Raw genomic sequence first — 15,062 nt, 5'->3', positions numbered from 1 at the left:
TGGGGTCGACTGTAGCTTATTGGAGGTGTAGATAAGACACTCTTAGAGTCTTTGCTCCTTTGTTAGTTTGAGGGTGGCAAGGGCAGTGCCACTGCTGAGGTAGTGGGAGAGAGGCTCTCAGTTGCCCCTGGAGGCTCTGTTCAGGGAGTTGCTGAGTTGGTACTGGCTCCATAGCTCTGGCAGTGGTGGCTGGAGGCCCAGGCCTGGAGGACCTGTCCAGTGAGGAGATATGGGAACAGGCCCCCATGGAACAGTCCGGCCACTTTTCCATAGGGCTGCTGTGGTATGCTTGGGGCCTGCTCCAGTCCCTAGTCACCTCAGATTTTCCAGAACCTGGAGGTGTCACCAGTGAAGGCTGAGAAAAAGCAAAGATGGCAGCCTGTCCCTCCCTCTGGGAGCTTCGTCCCAGGGAGGTAGGGACCTGGTGTCGGGCCAAAGGTACCTGTAGGAAGTGGCTGGAGACCCTGGTTGGGAGGTCCCAGCTGGTGAGGAGGAACGGGATTGGGACCCACTTAAAGCAGTCTGGCCACGTTTCGGTAGAGCAGTTGTGCTGTGCTAGGGGTCCGCTTCAGCCCCTGATCGCCTCGGATACTATGAGGCCCAAAGGCTGGAACGACTAAGGCACCTGAACAGCAAAGATGGTGGCCCACCTCTCCCTCTGGGAGTGCCATCCCAGGGGAAATTCAACGTCCATCTGTCAGATGGACAGCTTGGGCAGGGGTGGCTGGAGGCCCCAGTTGGAAGGTTCTGCCCATTGAGGGAACGGGATAGGTACCTGCTTAAAGCAGCCGTCTGGCCACGTTTCAGTAGAGCAGCTATGCTGTATGGGGGGATCCCTTCTGCCCTGTGTTGGCTCAGACTCTCCAAAGCCTGAAGGCTGGAATGGCTAAGGTGCCCAAACAGCAAAGCTGGTGGCGTGTCCCTCTCCCTGGGAGCTCCTTCTGAGGGAGGTGCAATGCCACTACTGGAAGCTGGCTGAAATTCTAAGCCAGTGGGGTCTCATCTCGTGAGGTGCATTGGAAGTGGGGCCTGCGGGCTGTTGCTGCGCAGCCCCCTGGATTCATCATCTTTCCTAAGGGTATGTACGGGAGTCTCACCTCTCACTTTGCCAGAGCTACGGCTACTTTTGCTCCAAAGCCTGAGTAGCTAAGGCTCCAGGGTCTCCACGCATGCCTGAGCGGCTGCTCTGCCAAGACTCCCCGCAGCTCTGTCAGACTGAAGACGGAAGGCCCTGGAAGAGAGAGATTTGCATGGAGATCTCCTAACCTGAGGTTTGCAGAGATCCATGGGAGAAGTGTGGTTTCTGGGTCGCCCATTCAGTCACTGCTTCCCTGGGCAGGGGAGGATCCCCTGGCTCCGTGTTGCCCCCTGGTGGGCCATCGTCCTGTCTTGCTTTGCTTTGTTCTCTGTGGGTCAAGTTGTTTCCTTGATTAGTCCCAGTGCGAGTACCTGGCTGTTTCAGTTGAAGGTGTTGTATTCACTTGCTCCTTCTGTTTCTCTCCATGAGAGCCAGGTACACCAGCTGCTTCTAGTCAGCCATCTTGGCCACTCACTCTCGTGTGTATTTATGCTCTGATTTCTGCAGAAGGGTAGATGGTGGGACAGGGGGACATGTGTATTTTTAATTTTAATAGATGCTTCCGTATTGCCCTCTAAAAAGGCCGCAATTCATATTTCCCTACAACCAGCACATGAGAATATCCTCTCCCTATCTTGTGACTTCTGAAAGTTATGAAATGTTTCAGTTTCTGACTGGATATCAAGTTATACCCCATTGTTACCAATTTCTGTGAGCACTAGGGGATATGAGCATCTTTCCAGATATCACCTTGGCAATTTGTTTTTGCTCTTTTGTGTGCTGCTCATCTTTTGCTAGGTTTGTTACTAACTTTGGGCCCTTATTCTTGGTTAGTTTCTGAGGACTGTTTATACAGCATAGATGTCAACCCTTTGTCATCTATGTTCCAGATATTTGAATCAGATAGAGCATTCATCTCTTGGCTTTGTTAGCCAGTCAGTGAAGGATTAATAGAAGCAAACTGTGTTCCAGCAGGTCAAGTACAACCTCATTAGTTTGATAAGTTAAGCATCCCTTTGGAAGGGTCAGTGGGTGGCATGATATTGATGGGCATGGTACAATACATGCTTGTTGAAGACTGTGGTAGCTCACACATGGGCTGAATTTTGTATCGAGCTTTTCAGGGGTTCTTTAAGCAACAGGGAGGTATGCTCATATGTGTGCCTTATGCTCAGAAAAATAGCTCGATCACCAAGCAGCTGTAGTCCACTCGACTGGTCTCTCTTCCTTATGGAAACTGGGTCCTGAAATTCGGTATCATTCTTTTTTTAGAAATCACGCCACCCTCAAAGCCTCATCCACCTGTCGTGGGCAAAGTGACTCATCACAGCATTGAATTATACTGGGATCTGGAAAAGAAAGCCAAACGCCAAGGACCTCAGGAGCAGTGGTTCAGGTTCTCGATTGAAGAAGAAGACCCCAAAATGCACTCTTACGGTATCATTTATACGTAGGTGCAGTGTTGAATTGCTTGCCACTTTGCCTTGACTTCCTGATTAGCTGGAATGATTTCTGTTGTCTTTAAAAAGCCACTTCTTATTTCAAATTAAAGAATGAGTCAGCATCATTTGTATTCATGCTCTTTTATGAATTACAATTTTTAGAAAATAGGCATTAGCAGTAACTTTGAAATTAAACCTCTGTACCTTTTGAGAGCTTCTTTGACTTCTGAAATATTTTAATGATATGTATTTAAAATCCAGAATGCAGAGACACACTCAAACGATAGCTTGATGAAATTAGGTGAGCTTCCCATCAGGCTGTTGTGTTCCCTGACGTAGGATGGCCCCGCATGGTCTGCCCTGGCCAGCTTCTCTGATCTCATGTCATACCATTGTCACCTTGTCAATTCTCTTATACCACGCTGGCTGCCTCTCAGCCTTGACAGGCCAAGCCGGTTCCCATTACAGGGTCTTGCTTGTTGCTGTTGTCTTGAATGCATTTCCTTCTGTTTTCATACAGCTGGTTCCTTCATACCATGCCAGTCTCAGATGAAACAACCCCACGCCCCCAGAAGGCCATTTGAAGTAGCCATCCTTCCATGCAGGCCTCCTGTAGCTCAGAACCTTGTTTTGTATGCCACATAGCATTTAGCTCTGTTGGGTTTGTTTTACTTGTTTACTTGTTTGCTGAGTTTGTTTACCTTGTTCCTTGTTTACTTCTTTTATTTGTTCATTTCCTGCCTCCCCACCCAGTATTAAACTCGGCGAGAGACAAATAAGACTCCTGCCTGCTTAGCGCTCCAGCCGGTTCCTTGACAGTGCTGGCTGTTATATAGCAGGCCCTCCACATGCTTCTTGCATGAACAAATACCACCAGGAGTAACCAAGAAGTCATTTTTGGCCAGGCATGGTGGCTCATGCCTGTAATCTCAGCACTGTGGGAGGCTGAAGTGGGCAGATCCCTTGAACCTGGATGTTCAAGACCAGCCTAGGCACCATAGCAAAATCCCATCTCTACAAAAAATCCAAAAGTTAGCCAGGTGTGGTGGCTTGTGCCTGTAGTCCCAACTATCTGGGAGGCTGAGGTGGGAGGATCACTTGAGCCTGGGAGGTGGAGGCTGCAGTGAGCCATGATTGTGCCACTGCACTCCAGCCTGGGTGACAGAGTGAGACTCTGTCTCAAAAAAAAAAAAAAAAAAAAAAAAAAAAATGTTTTTCTTCTCAGTCTTCATATCATCTCTGACTTATTTCTCCCCCTTGATAGATTTACCACTTGAAAAATGCAAAATGACTACTTTGTGATTCAGGAATATCAAAAATGAGATACAAATACGGTTTTTAGGTAAACTTTTAATTTTGAAATAATTATAGATTCATACCCAGCTGTAAGAAATAATACAGGGTGACTGTACCTTTTTCCATTTCCCTATGGTAACATCTTTGAATGCGATGGTGCAGCATCACAGTCAGGATACTGGCATTGATGCCGCCAAGATGCAGACCAGGCCCGTCACTTTCCTGGCCTTTTCTCAAGTTTGCATTGTGATCAAAACGCTGACATGAAGAGATCGATATGTTTGTGTGTATGTGTATATAAAATATATAGAAATATGTAATCTGTATATGAAGGCTCCAACTTCAACAGTTACCTCAGTGATAATGTATCTGATATTTGAGAAATTTCTCTGTACCTTAAAAAAAATAAGAAACGTAGTTAACCATGTAAAAATAGTTCTGTTCTAACTAGTCAAATATTGTTTTAATCATGTCGTTTTACTCATTGAAAGTATGCTTCTATCTAAAAGCATGAATTGTAAGAAGCATTTCTCTGGAGAAAGAAAAAGACATCTTTCTTTCCCCCATCACCTTAGCACCACAAGCTCTGCTTGGGCAGGCGAGTGGGGCCATCCTGAATCGTTCTTTCTTCATTGGCTGTTCCTTTCCTGGGTGGCCAGGTAGGCAGCCTCAGCTAGAGAAACCACAGCTGCGTGTGCTGGCTTCCAGCCTGAGGTGTGTGTCTGTGTTGTCTGCATTCTTCCCAGAGACCTGGTTGCTGTCAGGCTGGAGAACGCACTCACACTCCAAAGACAACCTGGCATTGTGGGTCTGGCAGTGACATCTGTGGTCCCCGCTCTAAGGACAATGGGGAAATGCCTGCATTTCTCGCAGAATTATACAGTACAAATCTTGACGCTAGGTGGCAGAATTAGGCTGTATTAATCTTGACCTCTTTTGCTTCCTTATTTGTTTCTCTGCATGGCCTTAAAACTAGCAAATGCTTTTCTTGTAAAAAGTGATTATCTGGAATACCTGATATTTGGATTGTGGATTTAAGAACCTCCTCTTGATTTGTCAATTTCTGTTCCCATCAGTCATCAGTCTATCTGGAATCAATGACATTGTCTTTGACTTGGGCTTTCCTCCATGGCTTCTCACAGCCAGTCAGTTACTGAGTTCTCCATTTGTAGAATTGCGTCTGTGCTTTCCCTCATTAGCTGGGGGTTTTCCCTGCAGGATGTAAGCTCCATTTCCCTGTAGCTCATTTGTGGATCCGCAGCTCCTACACCTGCCCAGTGTATTTTCTCATGGAAGGAGTTGACTTTATTCCTTTTTTTTTTTCCCCCTCATCGTTCTACCTTGCCGGGCTAATTTCCATTTTAATCTTTCTTTTGTCAAATTGTCTTTGGTGGGTCTCCATTGCTTGAAGGATAAAGGCCAAATTCCTTAGACTAACATTTAATGCCTTTCACAGCTTCCCCACACCTGCCTTTCTTGTTGCCTCTTATTTCTCAGCACAAACCCTCCAATCAGATTTCCTACTGTCCTTTGAATATGCCGTGATGTTTTCTGCATGTGTGTTCATTTTTTTTCCCTGTTTGGACAGATTTTCCCCTCTCACCCTATTCTTTCTTCTGCCCTGGTCAGGTTTTACCTCCACTGAGAAGTTCTCCTTACTACCCGATACTGTCTGTGCCCCAAATTCCTGTGATCATTGCTGCCCATGCCATGCATTAAATTTATTCCATCAGCGTGTATTATTGAGTGTCTGCCATGTGTCATACACTGCTCCGGATGCTGGGGATATGGCACTGGGGAAAAAATTCCTCCCTCGTGATGAGGAAGGCAAACAATAAATAAGATACATAAGTAAAAATAGCTAGTCAGCAGGCAATATGTACTAAGGGGCAGCAGCACAGGAAAAATTGAGGGCCTGGGGTAGAGGTGGGGAAGTCTTCACTAAGAAGGTAACTTCTGAGTAGGTCTGAAGCAAGGATACCTGGAGCCTTGCCACTATAGGGGGGGAAGAAACTCACAGACAGAGCAAAGGGCAGGTGAGAAAGCCTGGTGGTGCAAGTATACTCGGCGGGTCCCAGGAGCGTTGAGGAGCAGAGGGAACAAGGAGGAAAGTAATGGGGGTGAGGGCAGCTGGGTCATGAGAGGTCACTGCCTGGGCCTTGAAGGTTATTGGGAGAACTCTGGCTTACTCTGAGAGAGGCGGGGAAAGCCACTGGAGATTGTGAAGCTGAGAAGAGGCGTGATCTGGCTTGTGTTTTACAAGGATCCCTCTGGCTGCTGAGTTGGGAACAGGCCGTAGGGCGGCCAGGCAGCAAGCAGCAGGGAGGACTGATGGGGAAGCTTTTGAAACAGTTTAGGTGGGAGACAGCACAACGGTGGAAAGTGGGACGATGCAGGATATGCTTTAAAGATGGATTTAAGAACTTGCTGGTGGACTGGATGTGGGATGTGAGAGAGAGAGAGGATGGTCAAGGGATATGTGACAGCCAGCACAGGCCAAGTGATGCTGCCTGAAGCATAAGTGTCACAGTCTCAGTGGCTTATGGCAGCAGCAATTCCCTCCCACACACCATGCCCACCGTGGCTGGGCCAGGGCTCCATCCTGCATTGTCCTCCTCCTGCAGCCCAGGCCAATGCAGCAGCCTCTGCCTGAACATTGTCAGTCACTGTAGCAGGGGAGAGAGCATGGCACGCTGTTTCTTGAAGCTTCCACCCAGAATGACATACTTCACTTCTGCGTCTACTTCATTGCTGAAAGCAAGACATGCAGCCATGTCTGAGTTCAGTAGGGCGAGGAGGTAGGATCCCTGGGGGAGGGCACCTCGTGTCTCTAAACAACAATCCAGCCTTTCACAGGAGGCATCCAGGGTTTGGCCTGAGCAACTATAATAACAGAGACGGGGAAGACTGTGGGTGGAGTAGATCAGTTTGAAACTATCAGACATCCAAGCCAAGATGTCAAGGAGGCAGTTGGGGATGTCAAGGGCCAGGGAAAGGGGTCTGGGTTGGAGAGACAGACTCCAGAGTCATCAACATGAGGCTGGATTGGAGTTCTGAAGGAGGGAGTGGAGAGAAGAAAGGGAAGTCTGGTAACTGAGTCTTTGGGCTTTTCAATATTTAGCTTCTTATGTTTCATATTTGCTCAGCTCTTGCATCAAACATTTGCTTGTTGACTGATAACAAAAACAAGGCTATGCTTCACATTTTTGTAGACTTTCCTCTACTGTGGAAATAGTTCTAAGATTCATTTATTTTTTCAGCTGTCATGTCTAGGTAAAGTTGCGCTTCTCCATGGATTCAATGAACTGCCCTTGTGAGTCCTCCCTGTGCCTGCATTGTCATCACTGTAGAGTACCCTGGGGGGCAGTTGTGTCCTGGGTCCCTGCTGTGTCTTTTGTCCTCTTTGGAGCCATCTCTAGTGATGCAAGAGTCTTCAGCCTTTCACAAGTGTGCTCGGTAACATCTGGTTTCTAACACAGTTGTGTTATTTCCCTTTCCAGGGGTTATGGAGGTACTGTTTGCTTCAGGGTGACCTTATGATATTTAGCAATATTGGATTTTATTGGGACCACTTCTGGTTTTGTTTTGGTCTAATACTATGCTAAGTCTCTGACACCTTGCACTGAATTCTGGTGAGGCTTGGCCATTAGATTCTCATTGAACTTTTTTTTGTTTGTTTGTTTGTTTGTTTTTGTTTTTGTTTTTTGTTTTTTGTTTTTTTTCTTGAGACAGAGTCTCGCTGTGTCACCCAGGCTGGAGTGCAGTGGCGCTATCTCGGCTCACTGCAAGCTCCGCCTCCCGGGTTCACGCCATTCTCCTGCCTCAGCCTTCCAAGTAGCTGGGACTACAGGTGCCGCCACCTCGCCCGGCTAGTTTTTTTGTATTTTTAGTAGAGATGGGGTTTCACCATATTAGCCAGGATGGTCTCGATCTCCTGACCTCGTGATCCACCTGCCTCGGCCTCCCAAAGTGCTGGGATTGCAGGCAAAGGTCTTTTCAGATGCCACACATTGTTGAGGGCTCAGTTTCTGTGACCCAAATATCTAAGTATTCATGGACGTATTTTCATTTAACATCAAAATCTACCTACTCATAAGACTCCTTTGTGCCAGGCTGATACATTTCAGTTTTTAAAAAATTATTACTTTTTAGCTCTGGCGGTTTTTCTGAATATTTATCTTGGTTTTAGAGCTTTTACTTTTATGGTAAGTGTATTTATATCGATTTTTAACACTTATCTACTTCTTGGTTTCTTGATGGAAAAGTTTTTGTAATGCCGTTGGCTTTGTTTCTTCATTGTCTTTCTACAGTTTCTTTTTTGTTGATACATACTATCTCAGTTACCTGCTGCATAACGAACCAGCCCCAGACTGAGCGGCTTGCAGCAGAAACAGTCATGTGTTTGCTGATGATCTGTAATTTGGCTAGAGTGTTGATGACTTGTTTCTGCGCCATGTGGTCTTGACGGTTGCAGCTCTCTTGGGGCTGGAAGAACCAAATGGCTTCACCCATGTGAGATGCATCAGCTGGGACAGCCAGGACAATAGGAGGCTGGCTGGGCTTCTTCATCTCCTTTGTGGTCTGGATCTTCCACTGACTCTGTCTTACTAGGTGGCCTCTTTCTCCAACAGGAAAGTTGAACTTCTTTACATGGTGGCCAGCTTCCAAGCAAGGAGAAGCAGAAACTTCCGGGAATGTTAAGACCCAGAGCCAGAGCTGTACTGATTCACTTCCACCACTTTCCGTCCTGTTCAAGGGGAGAGGAACTCGACCTTAACTCTGTGGGGAGAGGAGCATGTTCCTGCAGGGATGGTAGCGACTGTGGAGGCCAGCTTGACTTCCAGCTCATTTGGCTTCTTTTAGGTGAATAGAAATGTGTTTCTAGCAAAGATGATGTTGGTTAGGAGGCTGAATCCACCAGCGCACAGAGCAGGGAGGCAGAGACACGTACGTGGTCAGAGGTGCTTTAATGTGCTTAGTCTTTTTCTTGGTTCTGCTGGTGCTACACCCAAGAAGTCATTTAGATTTGGTGCCTGAAGTAACTTTGTGATGCAAAAACAGGATCAATGAATGTTCAGTATTTGATTTTACCTTGAAATTTCACATTTTAACAAAGGACAGAAACAGCAAGTGAAGAAGGTCTTTGTAAATGTTTTTCAGTTTTCAAAAAAAGATTCTGTTAGATGTTAGAGTTAGAGTTACGATATTAGAGTTGTCTCCAGATTTCACGGAGGCACCTCTTTCCTGGACGTGCCAGACTCTTCTGCACCCTGACTCTCGCCACAGTGAGAGCACCTAGAACCTGACTTTTCCAGGCGTTGTGTGTTCTTTCAACCCTCCTGGGAAGTCCTTTCTCAGACCGCCTGGAAGACATCTGCCTGTCTGTCATGGAAGTCCTTTATGCCATTTCTCACTTGACATCAGAGATACCTCTACCAGAGGACACTCTCCTGGCACCTCACTCCCTCTGCCCTGTACCTGTTTCTCAAGTACCTGTTCCTGCCCCATGCCTGTTCCTCAGTGGGGGAATTACTTGTTTGATGGATGAGTTTGGCGGAAGGAACTGAGAAGACCTTCTGAGTTCTCCTTTGGGAATACTCCTCCCTCTAGGGCAAGTGTTGGGTCTGTTCTTTAGCCACACACTTAGTGCCGTGCCTCATCCTTCGGGGGAAAGAATCCGGTGGGGGCTGGGAGTGAGTGGGCAAGGCTGTTTGATGATTAGGTGAGGTGTTAGCTCACCCACGTGACCCAGATCTGAAGGCAGGTTTTCAGGTGTTTGTTAGTGATACTAACTCTAGCACTGTCATTTCACCCTTGCTCAGCTGTCCCTTCTTCACGGTCCTTGATTGCCCCTCTTCTTGCCACCCCATCAGTAGGAAGTTGGGTTCAACTTAGTGTTGACAGGTTCATTTTGGCCCTGAGCTGGTGCAGGGCTGCATCCCAGCCTGTTCCAACACCTTGCAAATAATGGGCGCTAGATACACTAGATATACTTGTTGAGTTGTGTGGAATGGAATCGATGTATAAATATTTAGTAGCACATAAACATCCTTGAAAAACTAGTTGTGAATCCCAAAGAATGGTTGTGGTATCTTTGGAGGATCTATTGAGAATAAAAGTAAAAACTAGAGACAGGAAAAAAAATCTGGAGGGAAACAGTGGTAACCTTGGCATCTAAGGAGCTATGGAGAATGGTCCAAGGGAGGAGAAGAAGAACTGGATTAAGTGTTGAAGCAAGAAAGAAGTAAGAGCTGGAAATGACACACATACCCCTCTCGAAAACCAAGCCTTTGAGTAGAAGAAAAGAAAAATTTTGAGATAGGATTTGAAAAGGGATACATGGAGTTTAGTCAGATAAGAAGAATGTTGGCAGAACGGAGAAATGGGTAACATAGAGGTTTTGGGTAATATATGTACAGCTCTGTCAACTTTTGGAGACCTGATATTGTAGAATGCATGCCACTCAAAGCCAGGCTCCTGGGACCTGCCTCACAAGCAGAGGGTGGGGTCCTATCTTAGCACTTGCGCTGGGTCCCAGCATCTTCTGAGCAGCCAGGCAAACTATCTACCTGCATTTCTTGGTGCTCATTTTGCAGGCTGCAAATGTTTAGACTCAGTCCTGCTTCCCTCTGGAGGTGTGTGGATTTCCATCGTGAGTCTCTCATCAGATTTCTATCCCAGAAGTGCTCAGCATCCATTTCCCACAAACATTCTTAAGATGAACTTGACCATGGGGCGTGATGTTAGCATTGTCTTCTGTGTGCTGCCTGAGCTCCCAGCTCTACTGGAAGTTGCTCATGGGCTGCGAGCAATCTTGCATGTGACTTCTTCAGTCCTTTCCCTGCAGTGGTATTTTGCCGGCAATAGTTATGCAGCCATGTATTAGCCTCACAGCCCCCACCACTAGATGGCCCCCACTTGAAAATTACATATATACAATTTGACTGCCTGTCTTATCTTTCAAACATAAAACTTTGTCACTTGAGGACAAATGTCCCAGTTAACGTGATTATTTCTCCAAAGTACAAAACGGCATGCTGGCTATGTGTCAGGCCCCAGACTAGGCCCTATGGGACAGAGGGCACCTGCTGGGTAGGGATAGAGGTGCCATGTGGGACTTGTCCTTCATTCTCTAGTTCAGCAAAGCAGGATCCATCAGCTGTGTCCTGGAAATAGAAGGAACATCACTTCCACCTGCTCTTCTCGTGTCTTATCAGAGAGTGCAGATTAAGCTACCTGGTGTTGTCAGCATGTTTGTCTCCTCCTGTCTAGGGGATATGCAACGAAGCATGTTGTTGAAGGTCTGGAACCAAGGACGCTGTACAGATTTCGCCTGAAGGTCACCAGCCCCTCTGGGGAGTGTGAGTACAGCCCACTCGTCTCAGTGTCTACGACCAGTGAGTATTCAGCCTCTCCATGCTCACCTGTCTCTAGATCAATGGAAATGACAAGCAATTTAGAGATGAAAATATTCTGCCTCTTGTTCGGCCTTACCAGAAGCAGGAATGATACCATTTTTAAACACTGCAACAGTATTTACTAGTTGGGCCTTTGCCATAACTTGTAATGTCAGGGAAGTCTAATTCTGCTTTCACAAACTGGGAGATGTATTTTTGTGCCAAAACGGTCCTGTCAGTAGCCATTCAGCACAAAAGGGTAGAGTCACCTTTCTTAGGAAACGGGCCACAGGGATGTGGGCTGGGTAAGCCTAAGCGTCCCCATGCAGCAAAGCAGGCCGCCTGCCTGAGCGTCCTCGGGCAAGCAGCTCCATCCAGCGTCTTGTCCATTTTAGACAACCCCAGGGTGTGCGTCTTAACTCGATACACAAACCCGATTCCTGGGGTCATGGTGAGTGAGGGAGAACGAACAGTGCTGCTGCATCCATGGAGAACCCCGCAAGGGAGAGCCCCACATGGAGACCTCTGAGCCCTTCAGCCAGCTGAGTTTTAAGGTTGTTTCTGAGGTTGGTATTTTAAAGCATTTTAAAGATGCTGTGTCCAGGACCATCTCTGAGCAAGAACATTGTAAAAATTAGGATGGTCACAAGTGTTCTCCACGGCCCACCCACTGAAAACACAGGTGAGTAATTTTTCAGCTGCACGAAGGAAGCCTGCCTTTGCGAGTAAAGCTGTTTTCCGTTTTAGTCCAGGTAGCATTTGGCTTGGAGGTATGTGCTTTCTGTGGCTTTCAGCTGTGTCCTTTAGGCGTTTCTTCATGACAATTTTTGTGTAGACTAAAGTTAACTCAGCTTGTGAGCTGTGGTACCTTCAGTTGCAGACCTGGCATTAGGGGACAGGATCTGAGTTTAGCAAACTGGGAGTTTAACTGTGAAAAACACAATTTCAGAGGAGACTTCTGATGTGAAATGGTCAACTCTGGGGATTCAGGTTAAGAAAGAGGGCTTGTTCCTTCATCCGGCAGTGCTGAGAACATTTGCTGTCATATGGAACGTACTTACCTCTCGGGTTCTTACGAGAAAGCAAAGACGGCAGAACGTGAGCTCTGTGTGCTGAAGGAAGGCAGAGGGCGTGCAGGAGAAGGGGTAGGAGGAAGAGGTGGCAAAGGGAGCCAGGCGTATGGACAGAGACTCTCCGGGCAACCCCAGCCAGGATGCCGTCCCAGGCTACCTTTCTGTTCCCTCCCATCCTCTTGCTGTCCCCACCGCCCACAGGCCTTCTGCCACTCCTCAGACCCCCACCTCTGTCCTCCTCCCTGGAGCACTCACTTCATTGCTGTGCTCACTGAGTCTGCTCCATGGGCAAGCACGTGGGGGCGATGCCTCGTGTAGCTTTCCCCTCCTCTGTCACATGCTCGCCCTCCTCCCCAGGTACAGAGCAGTATTCCCCACCTCTGTGAACACTTCTTGCATCTTCTCTTAAGTGTTTGTCTACCTTTTGGTCTCCCACCTACATTGCGGGCTCCAAAAGGGTGGGTGGTGGGTTGGCCATCTTTAGCTTGTGGGAGATCCTTAATAAATAAGTCAGCGTGTGTGCCTGTGGCCTGGGCAGGAGGATCGCTTGAGCCCAGGAGTTCAAGGCTGCAGTGAGCTATGGTGGCACCACTGAACTCTCCAGCCTGGACAATAGAGCAGGACCCTTTCTCTAAAAAAAGAAGATCCTTGATGGATGGATGGATGGATGGGTGAAAATTAAGGACCAGTGGCAGAATTAAGAGTATGAAAAGAAACACTGATTTTCTCAGGTTTCATTTACGTTTGTTGGGAGATGTATTAGTTTTCCACTGGCCAGTGAGAGTTCACCCGAACCTTCCACGTGAGGGTGAATATGGTTGGTTCTGCAGCCTTCCATGGTGGGCTTCAGGTGGTCTCTAGCATCCTCTTAATAGCACATCAAAGCCGGGGCAGGGGCTTTTGGCCCTCCTGGCCTGAGTTTACATGGGGTTGGCATACCATTTGGAGCTCTTTTAGGAAGGGCTGTTTATTAGTGTGTTCTTATGCTACTAATAAAGACATACTTGAGGCTGGGTAATTTATAAAGGAAGAGGTTTAATGGACTCACAGTTCCACATGGCTGGGAAGACCTCATAACCATGGTGGAAGGTAAAGAAGAAGGAAAGGCATGTCTTCATGGTGGCAGGCAAGAGAGAGCATGTGCAGGGGAATTTCCCTTTATAATACCATCAGATCTTATGAGACTTAATTCACTATCATGAGAACCGCATGGGAAAGACCCGCCCCCATGATTCAATTACGTCCCACCAGGTCCCTCTCATGACACATGGGAATTACGGGAGCTACAATTCAAGATGAGATTTGGGTGGGGACACAGCCAAACCATATCAGGCTGTGCCTGTGGGCCAGATGTGCCTTCTTCCCACTGAGCTGGCTCCAGAGGCAGCCATGGAGAGCTGGTGCAAGGCGTCTGTCCTTACAGCCCCATGGTTTCCATGACTAATTAGATGAGGCCTCCTGCAAGGATGAGTGTGTGGTGGTGACCAGGGGTGTGTGTGTGTGTGTGTTGGGGGAGTGATCCTGGCCATTTCACTGCCAGATAATAGCATCACTGCCTGCAGCCAGGAAGCCTTCTCAGCTCCAGGGGGCTGGACTGGTTGGTGAGGATCAGGTGTCCTCCTCCTCCTAGCTGGGGAAGGCTCTTGGCTCTGCGGGCTGGCTGCAGTTTCCTTATGCTATTGTTATATATTTATAATATCCAAAGCAGATTCTCCTAAGGAGGCAGATCATGCTAAACAAAGAACTGAAAATGTGCACATGATACAGAGCAAGTGCAAATGCTTCTGTGTGGTGATAATTTGCATTCAGTTTGAGAGTGTTTTAATGAATCACAGAGGCATGCACTTTGTTTGAATAAAGAATGCACAGCCTTTTTTTTCCCCCCAGGTAAAGTACACGAGATTCTTGCTTAAATGAGGCATACAATTTTAATCAGTTGGGCCCTTATAAAGAAAGAAAAACAGCTGCTACTTGTTAATTGGCAAATATCTTCTCCAATGAGCTCGTGATTTATTCACTGCTTTTAATAGACTTAAAATTCCACCAAGAAAGGTGTTATCACCATATTATAATATCTGCAGGTACATCTGCAGCTAAATAACCCTCTTAAAGAATATGAACGATGGCTTCCTCAAGACCACTCTGCCCTGGTCTGCCCTTCTCATCAGTGTCCCTGCTCACCTGGGCCTGACTGGTGAGTTCCATCCTGCTCAGATGAACACATGGGCTTACATCCTCACTATAGGCAGGATCAGTTTGATATTTGCAATTGCAACACTCAGGGTAAACACTAGAAAAACAAACCTGCAGAGCAACAGCTGGCCTTTTAAAAATATTCAGTTGCACTTATTGATGGCATTCCCTTGGGCCAGGCCCACAAAGTCTTGAAGGATTCAGGGGTGGGAGGAATGGAACATTCTGTTCACCCTGGAATTTCCTCTCTGTTCCTCAGGACTCCTGCCTATAGTGGGAGTAGGAAGAATTGCTGTGCACTGCAAACAAGGGTCTTTTCTTTTTCTGTTTCTTTGTCAAATTCATGTAAATGGAGACGTTTTTGTGCCTCTGTTGCTTCACACAGGTTCCAGTGTAATCCTCAGTCCCTCCTTTCACTCTTGGTAGTAGCGTGAGGACAGCTGAGGAGTTAACGCTGAGAAAGCTCTCACACCCTGCAACGGTGGTCACTGCTCAGCAAGCAAGGACTGAGCAACAATTATGTCGATTCCCCTCTCTCCTGTGAGGTGTCCCTTTGTTCTCAGAGTAAGCTGCGAAGTGCTCA

The 15,062-nt window shown here is 47.2% G+C and overlaps 1 protein-coding gene across 8 annotated transcripts in view; it reads left to right on the top strand.

Annotated features, from left to right (window-relative positions):
- Nucleotides 1-15,062, top strand: part of LOC105470417 (fibronectin type III and ankyrin repeat domains 1) — a 119,399-nt gene that overhangs the window by 86,756 nt on the left and 17,581 nt on the right. For all 8 annotated transcript variants that reach the window (XM_071068938.1, XM_011722420.2, XM_011722407.2 and 5 more), the window contains 2 exons: nucleotides 2,351-2,528; nucleotides 11,089-11,213. In XM_071068938.1, the coding sequence (XP_070925039.1) occupies nucleotides 2,351-2,528; nucleotides 11,089-11,213 (303 nt within the window). The remainder of the gene's footprint in view (nucleotides 1-2,350; nucleotides 2,529-11,088; nucleotides 11,214-15,062) is intronic.

Source organism: Macaca nemestrina, chromosome 9 (assembly GCF_043159975.1).
Source record: "Macaca nemestrina isolate mMacNem1 chromosome 9, mMacNem.hap1, whole genome shotgun sequence".
NCBI lineage: Eukaryota > Metazoa > Chordata > Mammalia > Primates > Cercopithecidae > Macaca > Macaca nemestrina.
The sequence above is the reverse complement of the archived record's forward strand: the minus strand, read 5'-3'. Positions and strand labels throughout refer to the sequence as shown.